Raw genomic sequence first — 21,840 nt, forward strand, 5'->3', positions numbered from 1 at the left:
TCTCCTAGGAGAGGAGGCAAAGCCAGCCAGGGAGTCGGAGGAGTCTATGCGTTCTCCAATTGCACCAGCGACCCGGATAGGCCCAGAGATGGACAGAGGCTTGGAGCAGCCAGACAGGGTGGGAAAGAATTGGAAGAGAGGGACAGAACGGAGGTGAGCAAATGTGAACAAGACAACCCAAAGACGGTGGGAAGGACAGAGACAGACCCCGAATGGGGAGGAGGGCAGCAGGACCTCAAGGGATTGATGGGGGTCTCTGTGGCCATAAGGATGCCCACCCAGGGTGCTCAGAGGGCCGCAAACCAGACCTGGGAGGAGCCAGACCTAAAGCACCAGGGGGCGCTGTCACCCACCATCTCCAGGAACTACAACTCCCCGCCGTGCCTGAGCGACAATGGTAGCTCCTGATGCCCACCCCCAGCCCACCCCCCACCCCCCACCCCCGCACAGGAAGGGGCGTCAGGGCTGATTCTTGTTCACCTCCCACGGTCAGGGAGTGGGGAGCCCCACAAGTGCCCCCAGTCAAGCTGAACGTGGCTAGAGACCACTTGTCACAGAGCTGTGAGGGACAGAGCAGTGGCCTCCTTTCCGGGCCCAGCTCAAAGCCCTCCTCTGGGAAGGTCTCCAGCCCTCCGTCGCCCCTCCCTACTCTCAAGCACTCCAGCTGTCTGTTCTGCTCATTTGGCACTTACTGCCTAGTAACATCTTGTACTGCTCCCTGGAGAGGAAGTGTGATGTGAGAAAGAAGACCTGGGCACTAATGCTGGCTCTTCCACCAGCCTGGTGACCTTGACCAAGAGGCAAATCTCTAAGCCCCAGCTTTCTCCTCTGGACAAAGGGGCTGACCGTTGACCTACCTCACAGGTTGCTGTGCCATCTAGAAGGAGAACAGACGGGATGGAGCTTCGTAAACTGTAAACTATGCCGCTAATAAATGACTCTTGCACTGGTGTGTAACTTTGTGTGTGTGTGTGTGTGTACGTGCGTGCTCTCTCTCTCTCTAAATGAATGAATAAGTTCACTCTTGGACAAAGTCTGCACTTTTCATACACTTTGCATGGACCACGCTTTCTTGTAGTTATTTGTTAGAATGTCAATGAGCCCCTTGAGAACAGAGACCATTCACCCATTTAAAATAAAGTTGCCGAGCACGTGCCCGCAGAAGTGCCAGGAGCTGTGTAAAGCACTGGGGGAGTACAAACAACAACAGCCCACCCCTGCCCTCAGGGGGCTCGGTCTGGGGGGAGGAGGAGGCAAACAGGGGAGTGACAGTAATGATGCAGGATAACGGCGAGGGAGAAAATCGACGCATAGACAAATGCGACAGCGAGCAGCGTGTGGGTTTGCTTGCAGAGTTCCGGGGAGACTTCCGGGGTAGAGGGCCCAGCCGCTTTCTCAAGAGTGGGCTGAGAGAGACACCGAATAGTCGGGAAGAAGGCAGGGATGGCGGGAAGCCAAGCCAACAGCCCAGCACGTACTAGGGAGCAAAGACGGGACTCCGGACGCAATAGCCCCAGGGCTTGGCACCCACTGAGCTCCTTGAGGGTTGCCAAACTGGCCCCCTGAACTCCTTGGGAAAGAGATTCTCTTAAGAGAAGCAGCCTGAGTGCAGAAAAAGTCGCTGAGAACCTACCAGCCCTGAGACGGACCGAAAGCCAGCCGCGGGGGCTCAGGCAAGCATCAGTTTCCCCATCTGTAAACCCAGGGCAACAAGGCCTTCCACAAAGGGCGGTGAAGGCTCATTTAGGGGATGCATACCTGTTATAAAGGCCTCATCTCCTAACCAGAATCCCCCCGGGCTGCTGGTACCTAGCAGGCTTCCAGAATTTGATGGTTAAATGGGGGAGGTACCCCGCTTCTTTACCCTGCTTCCCAGATACTTTCTAAAGACAGGCCTGAACATCTGCCACCAAAAGTCATCTGTGTTCTAGAAAAAGGTCATTAGGACAACTGGGATTTGGGAAAGAAATGGAAGTCTGTGGCCCTTCACACCAGGGCAGGTCCCAGGGATGCAGGCCATGGACCTCAGAGGGGGGACAAAGGGGCACACCTTTGTTGACTCAGCTGCCCCCCCCCCCAAGGAAGTGCATTTAGCCTGCAAGGGGTGAGGGCTGGGCTCTCTGGGGACCGTGGGGTCACTGACCTTTCGTTGGCTGGTGCACATCGCCGGCTCCTCCTCTCCCGGCCCCCCCCTCGGAGAACAGTAAGGACCCTACTGGAGAAGCAGAATTGGGGGGTCAGGCACAGGGGGCTACCCAGCCAGTCCCACCCCAGCCTTGAGGTGATGGAAGGCCCTCTCAGGGTAGAGGTCCTGCTTGGAGGTACAGCTGGGGCACGGGGGTGCTATTCTGGGGACTCACTTGCTTCGGGGCCTCTGGGGAAGGAGCCAGATGACAAACCCAACAGGCCCACAAACTCTGTGAGACTCACAGCCACCAACTTCTGCCCTCGGCCCAGGGGTGGGGAGACTGCGGCCCAGGGGTGGGGAGACTGCGGGGAGGAGCAGGGGGCTCCCTGCTGGTTCAGGAGCTCCTCCTTCCCAAGAACATGCAAATAGGCCAGCCCTGGGGACCTGCAGGCCCCTAAGCTTCTACTTCCAGATTCTCAGCTCACTCTCCTCCCCACTCTGCATCTTCTCGCACCTTCTCTGCAGGGCGGGAGTTCATGCTTTTCAACTCCTCCAAAAGCCTGACACAGGCATCCCTCCTCCCAGACCTTCCTGATTCACACACCAAAGGCCTCTTGTGTTCTTGGCCTGTCCTCAAGGCAAACCTGATTCTCCATCTACATCTGGCTCACTTAGTAGTGAGCCTTCTTACTGTCACCTCTGTCCCCTGCTTTCCCAATTAGATCAGATCATGGGGCTTCCCAGGGCCAGGGCCATGGTTTGTGTCTGTTCCTCGTGCCTTCAGCAGGGCTATGCACACCAAGAGAGGTTCTGCCTGACTGGAGCTCGTCATGTATGTAGGGAAGGCCTTTCTCAGGGCTGACTTCCCACTTCCCACCTCCCCCCGCCCCCCACGCAGCTCATCAACCCTCAGGCCTCCTCTCCAAAGCCCCCGCAGACACATGTTATCACACTGGGTTCCAGGCTGGCTTGAGCTCTCCACACCCCCCACCCACGACAGTGACTCGTGCACTCAGTGCCTGGCTCCCGGGCCCCCACACCTATTGCCAGACCCCACAGGATGGCTTGAGAATGGAGTTTAAACGTCCGTGTCTGGGCCCTTATTCCACCTCAATCCCAAATCCCCACAAGTGAAGCTAGAATCACACCTGAGCTGTGGACCTTTCAGGGGAGGGGGGAAGCGGGGCTCTGGATCCTTTGGGTCTTCATCTATGACCAAGGTGTGCTACCGCCAACAGCCCCAGAACCAGGCATTGAGAGGCAAGAAGGAGGTGAGTGAACCAACCCTGTCCTGACCACCCCCTCGGGACGCCTCCTTTCCCCACAGTTTTTGCCATGATTTCACAACCCTGCAAGAAACCCAGGCCCCTACCTTCCCAGACTTAAATCCATCCCAAATTCCATATCTGAATCTCTCCCCACAGCCCAGTCTTCGTCCTCTAGGCCTCTCCTGCCTATAGGCTAAAGACACCCCCTCTACAGAAGATGAGCCCTGACAGAGGACCGCCCTGGGCTTGGGGAGCAGTGCCTAAGGGTCCAGAATACCTGAGCTCAAGAATCAGGGATGGGGAGACCAGGGAGGGCTCAGCGCTGGGGGGGATCACAGTCAGGATCCCTAGGCTGTCAGGTTTGCTCAACACCGGGCTTTTAAAGATGGTAGGGACTTGGTTGAAGGGAGGCTAAAAATAGAGAAGCAGCCCCAATGGTACCACCGACTAAAGGCCATATAATCACTAACGAGTCACCTCAACTCTCTGGGCCTGAATGTCCTCATCTGTCAAACAGTGTCAAGAGATGTTGGTGAGGGCAGATGGTGGGACAGCTGTGCAAAGGGGGCATCCTGCACCCCAATCCCCTGCCTCTCCCTGCTTCGCTGCCGCTGTGGACAGAGGGGACACCCCGCAGCAGCAGGGGGAGCGTTGCGAGGCTGCCTAGAAGCCTCTTCCTCCAGCCCATGCTTTTCTCTTTGTACTTGGGTCCACAGAAAAGAAAGAATGATCAGAATGAGTGGAAGGAAATAAAACACCACCATGAGAAGGGGAAAAGAAGATACACTACCAGGAAAACGCAAAAGGGTGACTTGGAGACAGCGGCAGGAGTTGCAACATCTCTTGATGTCAGAAACCAAGGTGACATGAGCGCGGATGGAGCGCAGCAGGGAGGGCGGGGGAGGGGAGAGCACAGACTGGGGGCCGGCCCCGCCCCCACCCCAGCACCCCAGTCCCAGAACACGGAGAGACAACAGAGGCAGCGGGCAGGAAGGGCAGGAAGGGCAGGAAGGACAGGAAGGCAGTGGGACAGGTAGGCAGGAAGGCAGGGAGAGGGGGCAGGGAGAGGAACAGAAAATCCAGTTGCAGGTTGGGGGCAATCCAATCCAATCCAATCCAAACCAGAACTTCAAACCATACCTTCGCTGTTTAACGTCAGGTGAGCCGGACCTTGGAAAGGGGAAGGGGAGAAAGAAAGAAAGGGAAAAAAAAAAAAGGAGAAAAAAGAAAGAAAAGGGGAAAGAAACAAAGAAAACACGAGTCATCAAAATCAGCCAGAGAGAGGGGAGAAAAAAGCTTTTGCTGCCACAATTTAAAAACCCTTTTTAACTTGTGACAGGCATCGAGGGGGAAGCCCCCAGCCCCGGAAGCTGAGGAGAGGGGCCCCGATGCCGGAAACAGGGTGGAGGGCACGAGGGGGGGACAGAGAGAGAGAGAGTGAGAGAGGGGGGTACCAGAGGGGGTGAGGGGGTACAGGCAGAACCAGAGGAAGGGTTGGGGCAGGGAGTCACTGCAAGGGGAGAGAGGAGATTTTGGTTTCTTTTTTTTCTTCTTGCCGGAAAAAAAAAAGGAAAAGGAGGAGAAGCATGAGGCTGGGAGGGCTGCTTTTTCCTTTTTCTTTTTTTCTTTTTTTTTTTCTTCCGGGAGGCGGAGAGAAAAAAAAACAGTCAACGAGAAAAAACAATTCAGATGGAGGAGAAAATAAAACACGACACAAAAATCAAAGCCACCTGGAGAGAGAGAGAGTGTCCTGTTAGCGCAGGATTAAGTGGACAGGGGGGACCTCCGACCCCACCCCCACCCCCACCCTCACCCCTGTGAGGCTGGCAGAGAAGGTGGAGGGGGGTGTGCGGGGCCTGGGCCTAGAAGGAATCTCCCACCAAAGTGGGCTTTGGAAAGGCATCTGTCCAGCCCCAGTCCTCCCAGCTGCCCACCTCCCCAACAACCTCCATACGGATTGCCGAGCTCCTGGATTCTATGAGGAAAGCGGGGCTCTCGGGAGGACAAAGTTAGAGCAGAAGCAGATAGGAGGATGGGAAATGCTGGAGCAGAGATCCTGAGCTTGGATCCTTCCACAAGGAGGACTAGGAGACTAGGGCCCGCGCTCTGGGACAGCAAGAACCAAAGAGGATGGCCAAGGCCTGTGGGCAAGAGGTCTGGCTCTCTGAGAGGTCAGAAGTTCTCTACAGACCCCCTTTCTCTGGTCTGGCCCTCTCTGAGATGAGCCAAAAGCTGAATTTTGAAAATGGAAAACAGAAGTCCTATCTCCAAGACTCAGGGCATGACGGGCTGGGATTTTTTTTCCAGGGTTACCTCGGCCCCTTGAAAAAGCCTCGTCAGTCCTGACCCATGCCTTCCTAAACCTTAGGAGGAAAGACTCTGGCCCAGTGGACCAGCACCCTAGTCCCCAGAGAACACCAGCCACAGAAAGCCCTCCCCCAGAGAGGCTGGCAGCACCAGGTCCCCAGCGAAGCTGAGGTCCCAGGGCTCCCTGACATGACCAGCCAGGCCCTCCCTCTCCCCCCACCCTACATCCCAGGTCTCTAGCCAAAAGGGTGGGCAAGAAACAGCCCTTGGAAACCATCCCAGTGCCGTGGCAATGAGAGGGTGGCCCTAGGGACAAAAAGCCTGGCCAGAGTGGGATTATCAAGGTAAAGGACTCCAGGTGCCTCTGAGACAAAGCAGAGGCCAGGATGCCTGTGCTCCGGGAGGTCAGGAAGGGAGTGGCCAGGGGCCAAAGGCCTGGACCCTGTGGAAGATGTGGGCAGTGGTTCACCTCGCCCCCTTCTCCTCTCTTGGGGGAAAGGCATGCGTCTCCCACCTCTGCGTCTCAGGCCAGTTGGGGGAGGGGACGGCAGCTGCATCAGGATCGAACAGCTCTTGGGAAGACAAAGGTTTTATCCATAAAACAGGGGAGGACCAAGCATTTGGACTGAGTCTTACTCTTTGCTCTGAATGCCCCCCACAAACTTTCCGCAAGGTCTACCAGCATCTTCCAAACCTTCTAAATCCAGGAGCCAGACCTAGAGCCCTAAACCTTCACCCAACTCTTCCAGGCAGAAATAGCCTCGCCTGTAGGCTCCAGCCTTGGAAATCCAGGCCCAGGAGCTGGAGGCCCTAGGACTGGCGCTCTGTCCCCCCAAGGCCTGAGCGGCTGCGTGGGGTAGGAACACTGCGTGGGGTAGGGACGGAGCCAAATCTCTCCCCTCGCAGACCCTTCCGCTGCCCAGCTCCCAGGCAGCTTCATTAGCATGCGGCACTCTCCCTCTGTCACCACGGCAACCAGCTGCTCAGCTCCCTCAGGCGTGACAGCACCAGCCATCTTGGTGAAGGGGAGGTCGGTTCCCTACCCTGTCTTCCCATGGCTCAGGTCAGCCTGGCCTGCAGGTGCACCCCCTAAAGACTACGCCCCACCCCCCGCCCCACCCCCATCCCCCAGGCCTAAAATCTCTGCTCCTTCCTCGTGCCCAGCCAGCCTGGGGAAGCCCTCCCCACGTCCACCTGTGGCATCAGCCCCTCCTCCCACCCCCTGGAGAAGAGGTTGGCAGTGACGGATGGCATTACCAAGGGTCCTTTCCTCGGGCACTTTATCTGGCTGCTTCTGGGTCTTCTCTCCCTGCTACAAGAGGCTAGGGAGAAAGGAGGAGGGGCAACCAGAATCCCCAAAAGGAGATGTTGTCAGGGGCTAGGGAGCAGGATGGCCGGGTTCCTGGGAGAAAGCTAGGCCTGAGGCACAGCATTGAGAGTCGGGAAAAGAGGGTGAAGGCGGCACGGAGGACTCCAAGATCTCAACTGCAGAGTCCAGAGCATTGTGCCACAGAGGAGGCCCCAGCCCCCACCCCCGGAAACCACTCCCAGTCTCAGTCCCTGCCCTTCTACCAGAAGCCCAAAAGGACCAGCACCGAAAGAAGGAAGTTGGCGACAGGAGACAAGATTGACAGACACACAAGCAGGCACCTCACAGAGAGACGCACAGATGCGTCTCACCCCTGGGTGTGTTACACACACACACCAACACGCAGGCCCAGGCACTGCCCCCTCCAAACCAGCAGGCTACCACGCCACCCCCAAGAAATGGCTCAGCGGTGTCCAGAGGGGCTCATTCCCCACGTGTCCCCAAGCCCGGCTCCCCTTCTTGTCCCCGGCTACCCTGCTTGCTTGGGAAAGCACTGATGGTCCCTCTCCTCTCCCCTCCTGGCTCAGTCACCTCCCCCCAACAGCCCTCCTGCTTTCTTCTGTGGCCTGGCTCTTTCCCCTCCCTGAGTTCCCTCCTTTCTGTCCCGCCCTCCACTTCTTCCTGCCTCTACTTACCCCCCTCCTTCCTCCCATCTCTCTGCCCCCTTCTGCCTCGCCACGAGCCTCTCCCTTCGGGCCCATTCCCCTCCCCTCTCCCTTCCTCCATCTCTCCCTTTGTTCCAGAGGAGACATGACATCAAGAGCAAGTAAAAGTCACATCAGCACTAAATCTTATCTCCAGCCCTCAGAAGGCTGCGTCCACGCAGACACACAGACTCTCTCACGCACACAGAGGTAAACACTGACACACAGAGATGCAGACTAAGATGCAGGCACTCCTACAGAGGCACACAGAGATGTGGCCGCGCCATGGAAGACACGAGGAAGACGTGCACGCACCTGCACACACTCAGGCGCGAGCACACAAGCTCAGAGGTACAGACGTGCACAAAGGCACACGGACACAACCGAGCCGCTGAGCCCGAGGAACACGTGTGCACACGGATACACACTCTCTCTCTCTCTCTCTCTCACACACACACACACACGGATGGTGCCTGCCCGCCAGGACCAGGGGAACTGAAGCCACCCAAGGAGAAGAGACGTCAGTAAGAGACAAGCCAAACCATAGACACCACAAGGAAAAATGGATTCCAGCCCATACTCCAGCCAAAAGCCCTCCCCTTCTTTCTCACCCAGGACTCCCCAACCCTGGGTGCTGTCCCCTGCCCCTCTCATGCCAGGGCCCAGGCCCAGGGAGCTCCCAGCCTAGAGTTGCTGCATCCCTCCCACTCCTACCCTCTTCTTGCTTCTCCAGGAAAAGAACATGGGACAGGGGGCGCCTGGGTGGCTCAGTTGGTTAAGCGACTGCCTTCGGCTCAGGTCATGATCCTGGAGTCCCTGGATCGAGTCCCGCATCGGGCTCCCTGCTCGGCGGGGAGTCTGCTTCTCCCTCTGACCCTCCCCCCTCTCATGTGCTCTCTCTCATTCTCTCTCTCTCAAATAAATAAATAAAATCTTTAAAAAAAAAAAAAAAAAAAAAAGAACATGGGACAGGTTTGGGGATGGGATCCCACCTCCTGCCCACCTTGCTGCCTGCCTTCTCCCCAGTGGCTGCATGAGCTCCCCTGCAGCCCAGCCTCCACGCGTGGACCAGCCCACTGAGTCTTCCCAGTTTTCCCATCTCCCCGACCTCGTCCAGCCCCAGAGGAAGAAAAGGAGCAGGGCACACCAAAGCGAGAGGGGAAGGTTCGGAGAATGACAGGAGCCCAGAGAGAGCCTGGGGAAAGACAGAGACAGAAAAAGGTCCAGAGACAGAGCCCTGGAGAAAAAGAAAGGTAAAGACAGAAACCAGAGAGAGAGAGAGAAGGCAGACGAAACAGAAGACCGGGAAGGAATGGACAGAGGGACTCCAAAGAGAGGCAGGTTCCTGCCCTAACGCTGGCCCTCGGCCAGGGCCCAAAGAAGAAGCAGACGGCCCCTACCTCCCAGCGCACGTGTCAGTCAGAGCAGAGAAGCTGCCACCCACCTACACCCAAGGACCCGGGGACACGGCCCCCTCACCCTCTGCCTGCATCCTTCAGACCCAGAGCGGATTCACCCAAGCAGCCCCCAGCCCCCGGCTGCATGGCCCTCTTAAGCTCCCTCCACCGGGCTGGGCCAAAGTGTGTCTCCTCACTCACTTCCGGGCACTTCAGATCCTCCAGCCCCATCCCTTCACCCTCACTCTGGTCTCCTCCCTAAAGAAGAGGACATGCCAGGTGGCAGACTGGCCCGTGGAAAGGCCTGCCCTCTGCCCGCCAGTTCTCCCCAGCAAACCAATAAGGAGGGAACAGGCAGCCAAGAGGACCCCCAGACATCCTTCCCCTAGGGGGCCCCCAAGCATGGGCAGGAGAGGGAGCCCTTAGGTGGCCAACGACACCCCCTCACATAGGACCCCGTGGTGATTGATCTACCACCCCAATGACAAAAAAGCATCACTCACCTTCCATGGGGTGCTCCTCTGCAGGCCAGCAAGGTTCAGGAAAGGGCAAGGCAGAGAGAGAGAGGAAAGGAGGGCTGGTTAGTGCACGTACCAAGGACAGGTTCCCAGGGGGGTGAGTTCAAGGTCCCTGAGCCCACCCAGGCCCAGCGGCCACCTGAGTCAAGGCCGCACACACAGGGTCACACAGTCCAGGAGGCCCCCCGTTTCATGTTACATTTCAGGAAACTGAGGCCCAGGGCAGGGAAGTGACCCTCAAGGTCACACGGAGAACTGGAGGCAGAGCCGGGAGTGGCAGGCAGGCAGGGTTGGCTCTCCCAGGCACGCTCCTCCCCTGCATTCCACGGTGCCTCGGAGACAGATGGGGACACGCTCACACAGGGCTTACCCGAGACACACTCACACTCGGTGACACACTGACACACATAGGCGCTCAGCGGTCCGGAGACACATGTCATCTCTCACGCAACCCACACTCGAAGCTTTTGCACACACAGACGCAACCACCATCCCCTCCCGGCCCCCAGGGGAGAAAAGCCATCCAAATGCGGTCAGAAGGTCAGAAAGCACAGTTCTGCCTCAAAGTGCCATGTGACGCGCATCCCGTCCCAGTCACTTAACCTCTCTGAGCCACCAGTCCCTCCTCTGTAAAAATGAGACAGGCAGACTCGAATGTTTCCCAGGCCCTTCTGGCTCTGGTTCTGTGATTCTAGGACAAGCAGTTGGGGGAGGTGGAGCGCTGCCGCCCAGCTGCAGGGGCCACACTGGGCCCACCCCTATTCCCGCCACAGTCTTTGGGTAGCCAGCCCTCCCCTAGGCGGGGCTCGGCCTGGGTCTGGGTCTTGACCTCAATGGGTCTTGACCCCAGTGGGTCAAGAGAGGATGGAGACAGTTCCTTCAAAGAAGCTACAACAACCCAAGCAGGCCAGGCTCTGGTCTGCCCTGGGAGAGGGCCGGGTCACCCCCTTCCCCGAACATTCCTCACGCGCCCACCTACTGGGAGACTTTAGAGGAAGCAAACAGGGGGGCAGAGAAACAGTGCAACCTACAAACGCACAGACCCGATGGGGAAACACGCACACGCATGCACATGCATGCACATGCACATGGGCCTGCAGGCCCCAGGATACACACATATACACACAAACAGCCGTTTGGCGCACACTCACGCCCACATGCACGTACTGTCTCTACCTCCAGCATCATTTTGTGTTATTTACTCAGGGGCTCTTAGGGGGTTAGCTCTACTCCAGAAACACACACACTGTCATTTATCAGACCTTATCCCACCTCCTTAATACACACACACAGGCTGAGTGCAGAATCAATACCCACATAGTGATCTAATACCTAATATTAGATGCATACACCACCACCACACCCCACTCTCCCTCGGCCGGCTGAAGACTCCTGCCCTGCGATGAATACAGCCCCCTCTCCTTCTGTCTGTCGATCATCTATCTGCATTTCACGCAAGCCTTTACCTATTACCTGCATCCCCCAAAGCTGTGTCTACAAGGATGTTCTTAAATAAACTGAATCGCATTGCATTTAGGGCAAGGGTTGCTATGCAGACTAGAAAGGGGCCCTCAGGAAAACCCCTGGGCTCTCGCGAGGAGCCTCATGTCAGGACCTCTTTGGCCCCAGTGTGCAAAGGCCCTGGTCAGTCAGCACAATCATCTCTCCAGCACCCGTACAAACAAACAGGCATGGTGATTTCTAAATAATCCAACATGGCTGGTATTTCCAAAAGTATTCCCACCTGCCACAAACGTGGGCCACGCTATACTCAGGAAGGCGCAACAAGCAAGCTTGATTTGCTGGCTGCATGAGCCTTCCCTCTCCTGGCTTCCGAGACACAGCTCCTAGAGACTCACTGACCTCTCCTTCTCTGCTGCTCTTTGCTTTCTGCTGATTCACCTGTGTCCCACACCTACCATCACGGACCCCTCCAGGCTCGGTCCTATGCCCTCCACACTCCTTCCTTCTCCGTGCCCTCCTTGGCGACAGCTCACTTCCGTGGCTTAAGGAATCCCCGACCTGTGTTTGTAGACTGAACCTCTTCCCTTCCCCGGGTACCAGTTGTGTATCCCCAACTGTCTGCTCAGCAATTACTCAGACAGCTTCCCTGACATCCAAACTCCATTACTAAAGCCATGCTAATCTCCACGCCCGCAACCAAGGGCCCATTGCCCTGCATTGGGCAAGGGCACTGCTTTCAACCCACACTTCTGGAGCACCCACGAGGTACCCTCCACTCTGCCAGGCTCAAGAAGCCTTTAGTAGCCAAGTGGCCAGCACCCTACCGACCCTCAACAGGCGTCTCACGCATGACCCTCCCAGCAACGTCATGAGCTTGGTGGTATTACCTACTTCCCGTGGGCAGGGACCCTGCTTAAAACCCTTCAAGACTTCCCAGGATACTCCTCCGGGATACGGTCTGATCTTCCCAGGCAAGCCCACTGGAAATTTGGCCACGCCTCCCTCCAACCTCCTTTCCTAAAACAATCCAGGCTCCAGCCACACCCAACTGCTGTTCATTTCCCTAATGGCCCACGTTTCTGCAAATACCGTTCCCTTGGCTTGAAACACCCTTCCCTATTTCCACTCCTCCCATCCTCAGCTCCCTGAGAAAGCCAGCTCTTGTTTTAAGACCAGGTCAGTATACCTCTGTTTGTGTTCCCAACTGGCCTCCCAGGCAGGGCTAGCCGCCCCTCCTCTGTGCCGCTCTCAATATGTACATTGTATCATTATTTCACTTTATTGTATCTCCAACGCGAATTGCATTTCCATGTCTGCTTCCTGGCTGGACTGTGTGATATCCAAGAGCAAGGACAATGTCTCATTCATCTCTACCTCCAGCTGCTTGCACAGTTCCTGGCTCAGAAAAAGGCATGCCTATGTTTGTTGAATGAATAATCAAAAACACTTCTCACATACTGAGTACTTCGAGTGTGCCTGGCTCTTTCCATGCATTGTTTCCATCCCTTGTCACTACTACCTCGTCAGTGGATGCTGCCATCACTCTCTCGTAGACATAGGGAAACTAAGCCTCATAAAGTGCGAGAAACTTGTCCTGTGTCACACTGCCGGTAAGGGACAGAGTCAAAATCTAAACCCAAATCTGTCTGGCTTTAAAACTTCCCATGGCCTGCATTCTTGGCCAGAAGTCAAGACTTTTAGAAGCTGACCTGACTCTATAGTTCTGATCTTATCTCCCCCAAAGCTCAACCATGTTGGTCTCCTCACCCGTCCCCCACACACCCGACTCACATCTCCTAGACAGCGAGTTTAGGCTGTTTTCCTGGAGGGAAAGCCCCGCCTGTTCCTTCCACAAATCTCACTTAGTCCTCATTCAAGATCTAGCCAAGTCCCACCTCCTCCTTGCAGCCTTCTCTGACCACCGGGGTTAATGATCATAGTCGCCTTTACTGATCATTTAGAATAGTGCCTGGCCCATTGTAAAGGATTTCCATATAACTCATTGAGTCCTTGCAACAACATTTTAACCTCCATGTTGCAGAGTAGGACATTGAAGAACAAAGTGATTAAGTAAATTGCCCAAGTTGACACACACAGCAAGGAGCAAACTCGGATTGGACCCCGGGCAGCCCTTGCTCTTAACCACACTGCCGTCTGAGGCTTTGCTTGTGAGTATCTGTCTCATCTCTGGGTTCTCACACCAGCCACTCCCTGAACTGCTCTCTTGAGCCCAGAGCCGTCTCTCTCGCAGCAGAATTTTTGTCAGGACCACGGGTATCGGATATTACAGCTGACAGAGTGGTGCCACATACATGACCTCATTTACTCAACTTTCACACACAGAGGTCTTATCCGCCCCACCAGCGGGCATAGATGGTATTGTCTTGCCTAACATGAACTCGGGATTCCAGCAGATTCGTTATCAAGGACAGTGAGGAAGCCCAGAACAAAAGAGAAGAAAACGTTCTGAGAGACCAAAATGAACATCATTGGCAGTGATGCATTAAAAACTGTTATCTCTGGGGTGCCTGGGTGGCTCAGTCGTTAAGCGTCTGCCTTCGGCTCAGGTCATGATCCCAGGGTCCTGGGATCGAGCCCCGCATTGGGCTCCCTGCTCCGCGGGAAGCCTGCTTCTCTGTCTCCCGCTCTCCCTGCTTGTGTTCCCTCTTTCGCTGTGTCTCTCTCTGTCAAATAAATAAATAAAACGTTTAAAAAAATAAAAATAAAAATAAAATAAAAACTGTTATCTCCTCACAGGAGAACCTCTCAGACCTCACCCAGAACCCACATACTGGTGGCGACCCACAACCCAACACGCTTGGAAATGCTGATTTCCAAGTTCTCAAACAGAGAGGGGAGGCCGGGGGAGAGATGTGGGCTGCCGCCTGACAACTCCTCCTAAGGACAGAGGTGGAAAAACTCATGAAAAGCTAATAGAAGAACTCCAAATACAGCAGTCAGGCATCATTTCAGGCAGGGACAAATCTCAGTGAAGGAACCACTGTGTGACAGTCCAATACCTAAGGGGAATCACGACATCCTGAGTCATCCGGAAAAGGTTAAATCACTTTCCAAATATTATGCTTAGGGAGGCAGAGAGGTGTGCAACATATCCCAGAAAGATTTCCATCTGAAATGCTTTCAGTGTTGGTGAGTTGTGTATTTTAATGGGATAATGCTCCACTTTCCAGGGTGAGTTTCTCCCCAAGGGCTCCGGAAGACTGCGATTTTACTGATCAATTTCCACTGCCCTCTCCCGGTGCTGGGACAGCTGGCTGGCAGACATAGGAACACCCTCATGGCACACTGGCTTAAGGGAGAAGTTGTGACCCGAAGAATTGGGGGTGGCTATTGGCTTCTGATGAAACGCTGTCCCTAAACACCCCAATAAACCACATGGAAGTAATGCACGGACACAGCTGACCAACTGCCTGAGCTTTGGGAGGCAGCATGGATAAAGGTGGGGTACAACCAGCCCCGGAGTCAGCTCCGGGTTCAGATCCCAGCTCTTCCACCTCAGGCGGTGGCATGAGGATGAAATGAGAGAAAACGTCCAAGGCACAGCAAACGCTCACTAGCTGGGAGGCCCCAGGCTCTCCCCCCTTGACTGTGTGATCTGGTCTCTTTTTGTTCTAACTGTTCCTTCGCTATGTCTGCGGCCACTCCTCTCCAACTGTGGGCTCCTCTGAAGTCTCTTCACCTTCTCCTTGGCCACCTCATCCGATTCCAGAGCTTCAAATATTCTCTCTCCACACATGCCCCCTGGAGTACCCAGGTCTCCATCCGCAGCCCCGCCTTCAATGCAAAGCTCTGGTCTTGCATTTCCAACAGGCTGGGCGCCTCTGTCTAAGAACACCAAGGGATACCACATTTCAACACGTGCATGATCTGTGGCCCGATACTGCTCCCCTCCCACCGCCCTCCCTTTCCTTTCACCCCTCTGCTGCCATGAACCCACCACCACCGTCCTTCCACGCAAACCTGAAACCTCATCACCTCTGCCTCCTCCCTGCCCACCCCCACGCAACAGAGTCCTAGAGCTTCCATCCCAGCATCAGCTCCCGAGCATGTGCTTCTCCTGCTGTGACAAAGGCCACCACCCTTCCTCGCCATTCCCCAAGACCAGCAAGATTCAGGGCCTCAAAATCTCTCTCGTGAACTATCTCCCAAGTGGTTTCTCCACTCCATAACTCTGCTGCCCATAATCCTTCTACACCAGACACCTAGCTTCTGATACATAGCTCTTATTATTCATATATCTGCTCAAAATTCTTCTGTGGCTACATTTCCCAATACTCAGGACACAGCATCCAATAAATGTTGGTTGAATGATTTAAGTCAAAACTCCAAGACCTGGCTTCAGCCTGCTTCTCCTGCATTAGATTCCACTCGTTTCCTTATATTCTTGGTGCCCCCTCTATGGATGGGACATACATGTCCCTCCCTCCCATGCCTTTGCTCTTACCAGTGTCTGTGCATGGAGTGGCCTCCTCAGACCATGCTTATTCATCCATGGACAAGGTCAATTTCAATAGCATGCCTTTTATTACCAATCCCCCTCAACTTGTAAAACTATCCCTTCCTCGAAACACCAACAGCACTCTGCTGGTAATAGTAACTCCCATCTACTCACCACTTATTATGTACCAGACATTCATTTAATTCCCACAACAGACCTGTGAGACAAGCATGCTTATCCCCATTTACAGGTAAGGAAAAATTCGTCTGACGCTTAGGCACTCACCTGATGGCACGGACCTAGTGAGTGCAGAAGTCAGATTGAAACGCAGACCTGAGACTCTGGAGTCTGTGGTCTGATCACTAAGCTGCACTGCCTTGCTACATCTCTGGGTATATACCACACCATTTTTTAAAAGATTTTATTTATTTATTTGTCCGAGAGAGAGCACAAGCCAGGGAAGCAGCAGAGGGAGAAGGAGAAGCAGGCTCCCCGCTGAGCAGGGAGCCCAATGTGGGGCTCAGTCCCAGGACCCTGGGATCATGACCTGGGCTGAAGGCAGATGCTTAACCGACTGAGCCACCCAGGCGTCCCTGTACCATACTATTATTTGTCTTGTTCTTTTGCTGGTGTTTATTGAGCATTGTCTATGTGCCAGATGCTTTTCTAAGCATTTGACACCAATTAGCTGATTTAGCTCCCATAACAACTCCATAAGGTAGGTACTATTATTGCCCCCATTTTCCAGAAAAGGAAACCAGGATGGAGAGAGCTGAAGTCCAGGGTCACTGCCCAGGCAGCCTGGCTGCAGAATCTGTGCTCTTTACCACAGACTGGACTGCTTTTTTATCTGCTTCCCCGATTAAACAGTCAATGCCCAGAGCAGCATCTTATTCATTTCTGACCCCCCTTCAGCCCTCAACACAAGGCCTCGCACAAAGGAGGCCTTGAAAACTACTTACTGAATTCAATGACCAACCAACATAAGAAACATACCTATGAATAACATGCATCTAACTCCCTGCCTACTAGCTTCATACTCCTCTCCCAAGCTAGGTGTACCCCTACCACTCTGTCCTATACATCTGTGCCCCCATTCCACTCGAGGTCTCCTACACACACCTGCACACCGTCTCCCCTGATCACTTTTCAGCCCTTTATCCTCACACGTGAGGGACAGGATGAGTTCACATGCAAGTCACTGCACCATTCCCGTGGACTCCATCCCCGCTTTGGCAGATAATCAGCACTGGGTACACACACTCAGTTACTCATACTTAGCTCTCTCTTCAGTTACCTGTGGCCAGACTCTCCCCGCCCCCACCCCCCACCCCCCACTCCCCACCCCCACCCCCGCCCCAGAGAAAAAAGAAGCACATTTCCTAACAGGGAGGTTCTCAGTCAATGGGTAGGCCCAGACCCAGGAAGGCCTGGGGGGGATTCCAAAGCATCCACAAATCCATATGCACACCAGATACTGAAGGCACATTGATATGTCTTGCATGTAAGGCTAAAAAACTTTTTTCTAATGTATATTTGATTAACCACAATGGCAAATGTAACATTGAAGTCATCTAAAAGCTTTCCTGAATTCATAGTAGCTTTGTGTTGTCCCTTTTCACAACGGACAGATATAAAAATAACTCCTATTTGGAAAGGGTACTATGAATTACTGACTTTTTAAAATGCCCACAATCTCAAAAAGTTGAAGCTCACTCAAAGCAGATAATAATGAAATGACAGGGCGCCTGGGTGGCTCAGTTGGTTAGGCAACTGCCTTCGGCTCAGGTCATGATCCTGGAGTCCCTGGATCGAGTCCCGCATCAGGCTCCCTGCTCGGCAGGGAGTCTGCTTCTCCTTCTGACCCTCCCCCCTCTCGTGTGCTCTCTCTCTCATTCTCTCTCTCACAAATAAATAAATAAAATCTTTAAAAAAAAAAAAAATAATGAAATGACAATAACTTCGGGGGGAAACTTGGGGACTCTGGCCCTCAGATCTGTCTCAGGGATGAGAAGCTGGGCCTATTCCCCTTAAAGTTTTCCTCCTCAACCCATATACCCAAGAGTGGAGCTGCATTCTCCTCCTCCTTGGCTGGATGAGAATGTACTAGAAGTGTAATGAGCACAGGATACTACCAAAGCTGCCCAGGAAATAGGAACAAATATCAGGAGAGGGAATGAGGTCATGGGGTGGGGAGAGGGAGGCAAATGAGTAGGGCTGTCACTGTGCCTGTCACCTCCAGATACGATCGGTATTTACAACCCCGTGCCCATCCACAGCACGTATCTGAAAATATACGCCTATTTTCATATACACACACAGCCTTACCCAAGCCTTTATTCTCCCAAATATTTATTAACATCTCTTAATTCATTCTACAAATTTTTATCAAACACCCACTAAGTGGCTAGTACCATATTAGGTACAAGGAATACAGAGAGGAATATCCCTGCCCTTTTATCAGACAAAGCACCACCCCTCCCTCAACAGCTAGCAACACAAACACACACATACACACAGAGGCAATCCTGCCCCAACAACTGTCTGACACCCACCTAATACCCCCTTTCCCTCTTCTTCATGAATCTCACACACACACACACACACACACACACACACACACACACACACACAATGGGTCAGGTAAGCAACCGTCTCTCCTAGCTCCAACACAGCTAACACAAACATTCATCTCATACACATCCAACACACGCAAATGATACACAAACTGTCCCTCCCGCACACAGGTACTCCAACACATCTCAGACACACAACCACACAACCCGTATTCAGAAGCATGCACCTTATTTGGCTCACTGGGAGCCTCTGGCCAATAAATCCTTGCAGGGAATGGACACAAGGGTCTGGTTGACCAATGTGCTGCTGGCTGCATTTTTCATACACTCAGGCCCAATTCTGCCAGTAAGCCCATGGACCGGCTACTAGAACCTCTCTGTAGCTCAAATTCCCTTTCCATCAAGTTAGAAGGGTGGTTCATCCTATTTTCTTAGAAAAGCTTGGAGGGGAAAGGTCATAGAGATCAGAGAATCAAGTTCAAAGTCATGGAAAGAAAGATTCCTCATGGAGTTCCAGTGTCTTACTGAGGTCTCACATTAAGACACACGCACGTGGGTACCTACATATGAGCTCACGCCCTTACACTTGTATACTATTCACTCCCGTAAGCACTGCACTCCCATCTGTAAACACTACTCTATTCAAGCAGACCATTCACACATAATACACACAGTGCCAGACTCACAGCCTCTGCGTGCAAACACACCCAGACACACACTTTCACAGTTTAGGGAGCACCTGAACTCCTTGGAGAAAAGGTGAGAAGGTGTCAGGTTAACTTAATACACCCAGTTCCTGAAGATATATCCCACAACCTTGTACAAATAACCCCACAAAAGCAATCCAAACACCTTCCTTAAGGATTCCTCTACCACAACCACAGACACACAGTCAGAATACTGTGCATCCCAAACCCAGGGCCACACCTGCAGACTCGGCTCCTCCCAGGGCTGTCCACATGCTGGCAGCCAGGAGGACACCCATCCCCAAAGCGGTCCTAGGGCCGCACTAGTCTGAGGGCACACACATGCACCTGCACACACTCCCCAAGGGACTCGACCTCTCGGGGGAGGGGGCAGGCACACACACGGCAGCTAGGTGGCCCACAGCTTCTAGGGGTCTGGGGCAGAGGAAAGCATGCCTGCCGCCACAGACCACGGTCGAAGGAGATGCCCACCCTCGCCCCCAAACTGACGGGGAACGTCTCCCCCGCGCCCCACCAGACCAAGGTACAACAGGTGCCTTCAAGTCCCTCCTTTCCCGTCCCCCTGAACCACAGCCCGCAGGGACCGGGGCCTGGCGCCACCCGCGCGACCTGTTCCCTCGTTTCACTCAGCTCCGCCTCTGGAAGCTGGGGAGCTGGTGGAAGCTCTCCCTCCCTGAAACCTCCCTTTCCAGGCACAACCTTGCCATCCCCACTCTCCTTCACCTGCCCTCGCTGCGTGCCCTTCTCCTCACGCCTAGGCCCCCTTCCTCCCGTCGTGCCCCGGCCTCACCAGCCATACTTCCCGCGCTTCACTCTCACCAACTCAGATCGCCGCCCGCAGCAGGCAACACCTGCTCCGCCCGCCTCCGCCCGCCGCGCGCCCGCCTCGCAGGCCCCGCCCACCCCGGCCCCACCCGCAGCCCCTCACGCCCCGCCCCCCGGGCAGACCCCTCCCACTCCCGGCCCTGCACACCGCCCGGCCTTCCAGGCTGCACACACCGTCGGGACTCCTCCCAGGCCCCGGAACTGGCGCCCGCATAGTCCCCGCCCACATGAGCCGGCCCCGCACAGATCGAGTCCGCACACTCGCTCACCTACCCCCTCACACACCCGACCCACAGGCCCTCAAGCGCCCGGACCCTCGTCCTCCCGCCAGCCCCCCGCCGGACCAGACGATACAGTACTACCCTCAGGTCGCCCCGCACAGGCCGCGTCCACACAGGCCACTGGCTAGCCACGCGCCCCCTCCGCTCGGGCGTCCTCACCCGCCCCTCGCAGGGACACGCCCCACGACCCTCGCGTGCTGGTGCACGCTCTCACACGCTCTCATACGGCCTCGCGCCCGAGCCCGCGGGCTGCCGGCTCCACCTCAGGCGCAGGCGGCCGCTCACTCCCGAGCCCAGGCGCCCAGCGGCGGCTCCCCCACCCCACCCCGGGGCTCACCTTCGCTGCAGAACTTGCCGCCGAAGCCCGTGTGGCTGCAGTCGCAGCCCACCTCGCCGGGGGCCAGCACGGTGCAGAGGCCGCCGTTGGCACAGGGGTTGCGCGCGGGCGCGCACAGTGGGTCGGCGGCGGCGCCGCGCAGGCCCTGGCTGCCCAGGAGCGCGGGGGGGCGCTCGCCCAGCTTCAGGTTGGCCAGGAGGCCGCGGAAGGGCGGCTCGTACTTGACGGTGCTGAGTGTGAGCGCCGAGAGGCGCACGTCGGGCGGGATGCCGCCCACGAACAGGTCGCTGGCCACCTGCATCTCACGCCGCTTCGAGCGCACCTCGGCCGCGCGGGCCTCGCCGTCCACCGCCAGCGCCGTGCGGCGCGCATCGCGGGTCAGCAGCACCATGTGCCAGCGGTCGTCGGCCACCGGCGTGTCCAGCTGCAGCGTGGCCGGCTCGGCGCACGAGAGCGTGAAGCGCAGCCGCAGGCGCCCGTCCACCAGCAGCAGCTCCAGGAAGTCGCAGTCGCCACCGTCGTCCAGGTAGAGCAGCAGCGCGCGCGTGGCGTTGGTGCGCAGGCTGAAGCTGAGCTCGCCGCTGCTCGCCGCGCCCGCCCAGCGCGCGTAGCGAGCCCACTGCCCGGGGCCGCCGCCGAACTCCAGGCTGCCCGCGCCCGCCGCCAGCGCCAGCAGCAGCAGCAGCAGCAGCAACCGCGGCGACGGCGACGGCGGCCGCCACGGGCTCCCGGCCGCCATGCCTCCGGCGGCCCCGGCCCCGCCCGGCCCCCGGCCCCGCTCAGGCTTCAGAGCCGCGGGCGCATGGGGCGGGGAGGGGGCCGGGCGCCCCTCGCGCCGAGCGGGGCTCCCTCGCCGGCTCACAGTGCCATGGGCCCGGCCGCGGGGCGAGGCGCAGAGGCCCAGGTACCGGCTTCCCCGGGCGGCGGCGGAGGCGGAGGCGCCCCTCCCCCGCTGCGGGCTCCGACGAAAGATGGGGGAGGGATGCCTGCGGGGAAACAGAGAGGAAAGGGTTAATGAGGGGTTCGGAGGAGGGGAGAGGGTTAAGGAGGGGATCATCGGTGCTGACTCCCCCGTCACACCAGCAAGCACCCAAATGTTCCCCTTTAGGACTTGAGGAGCGGGCCCTGACCCGGAGAGGGTCCCAGAGCAAGAGACACCACCACGGACGGTAGGACTGGGGTCCCAGCACTTGCAGAGAGATGGCACTCATTAGGGTAGTTATTAATTTGAGATGTGGACGGGTGGGTAGTAGCATCTTAAAGTTCGGTAGGAGCCCAACCGGGGCGGCCTCACCCTCGCGCCCCGCCCCCCCCCGGTCAGGACCAGGGCCAGCTCCTGTGGGTGAGGCCTGGAGATTCTCCACCAGCTGGAGATTCTCCACCAGCCCCTTCCTCTCTGAGCCACCCAACCTCTGTGTGATGCTCCCACCACCAGCCAGCTAGTCGCTGCTCTCTCATCAGCTCCTGATGCTGGATAATGAAGTTGCTAAATAATTCATTGGGATTAATTAAATGCCAATTCGTCAATGGGATCATTGGGTAACCTGGCTGAGAAGGGGG

General features: G+C 56.0%; 1 protein-coding gene across 13 annotated transcripts in view; it reads right to left on the minus strand.

The window, feature by feature from the left end:
• The window catches only part of NRXN2 (neurexin 2), a 97,281-nt gene extending 76,262 nt beyond the window's left edge, over positions 1-21,019 (minus strand). For 11 of the 13 annotated variants that reach the window (XM_032414355.1, XM_032414359.1, XM_032414353.1 and 8 more), the window contains exons 1-4: positions 20,281-21,019; positions 9,617-9,634; positions 4,537-4,566; positions 2,144-2,215 (exon numbers count right to left, since the gene is read on the minus strand). In XM_032414355.1, coding sequence (XP_032270246.1) covers positions 2,144-2,215; positions 4,537-4,566; positions 9,617-9,634; positions 20,281-21,019 — 859 coding nt within the window. The remainder of the gene's footprint in view (positions 1-2,143; positions 2,216-4,536; positions 4,567-9,616; positions 9,635-20,280) is intronic. The other 2 variants (XM_032414354.1, XM_032414350.1) reach the window with 2 other exon arrangements.
• Positions 21,020-21,840: the final 821 nt, after the last annotated feature.

This window comes from Phoca vitulina, unplaced genomic scaffold (assembly GCF_004348235.1).
Source record: "Phoca vitulina isolate PV1807 unplaced genomic scaffold, GSC_HSeal_1.0 scaffold16, whole genome shotgun sequence".
NCBI lineage: Eukaryota > Metazoa > Chordata > Mammalia > Carnivora > Phocidae > Phoca > Phoca vitulina.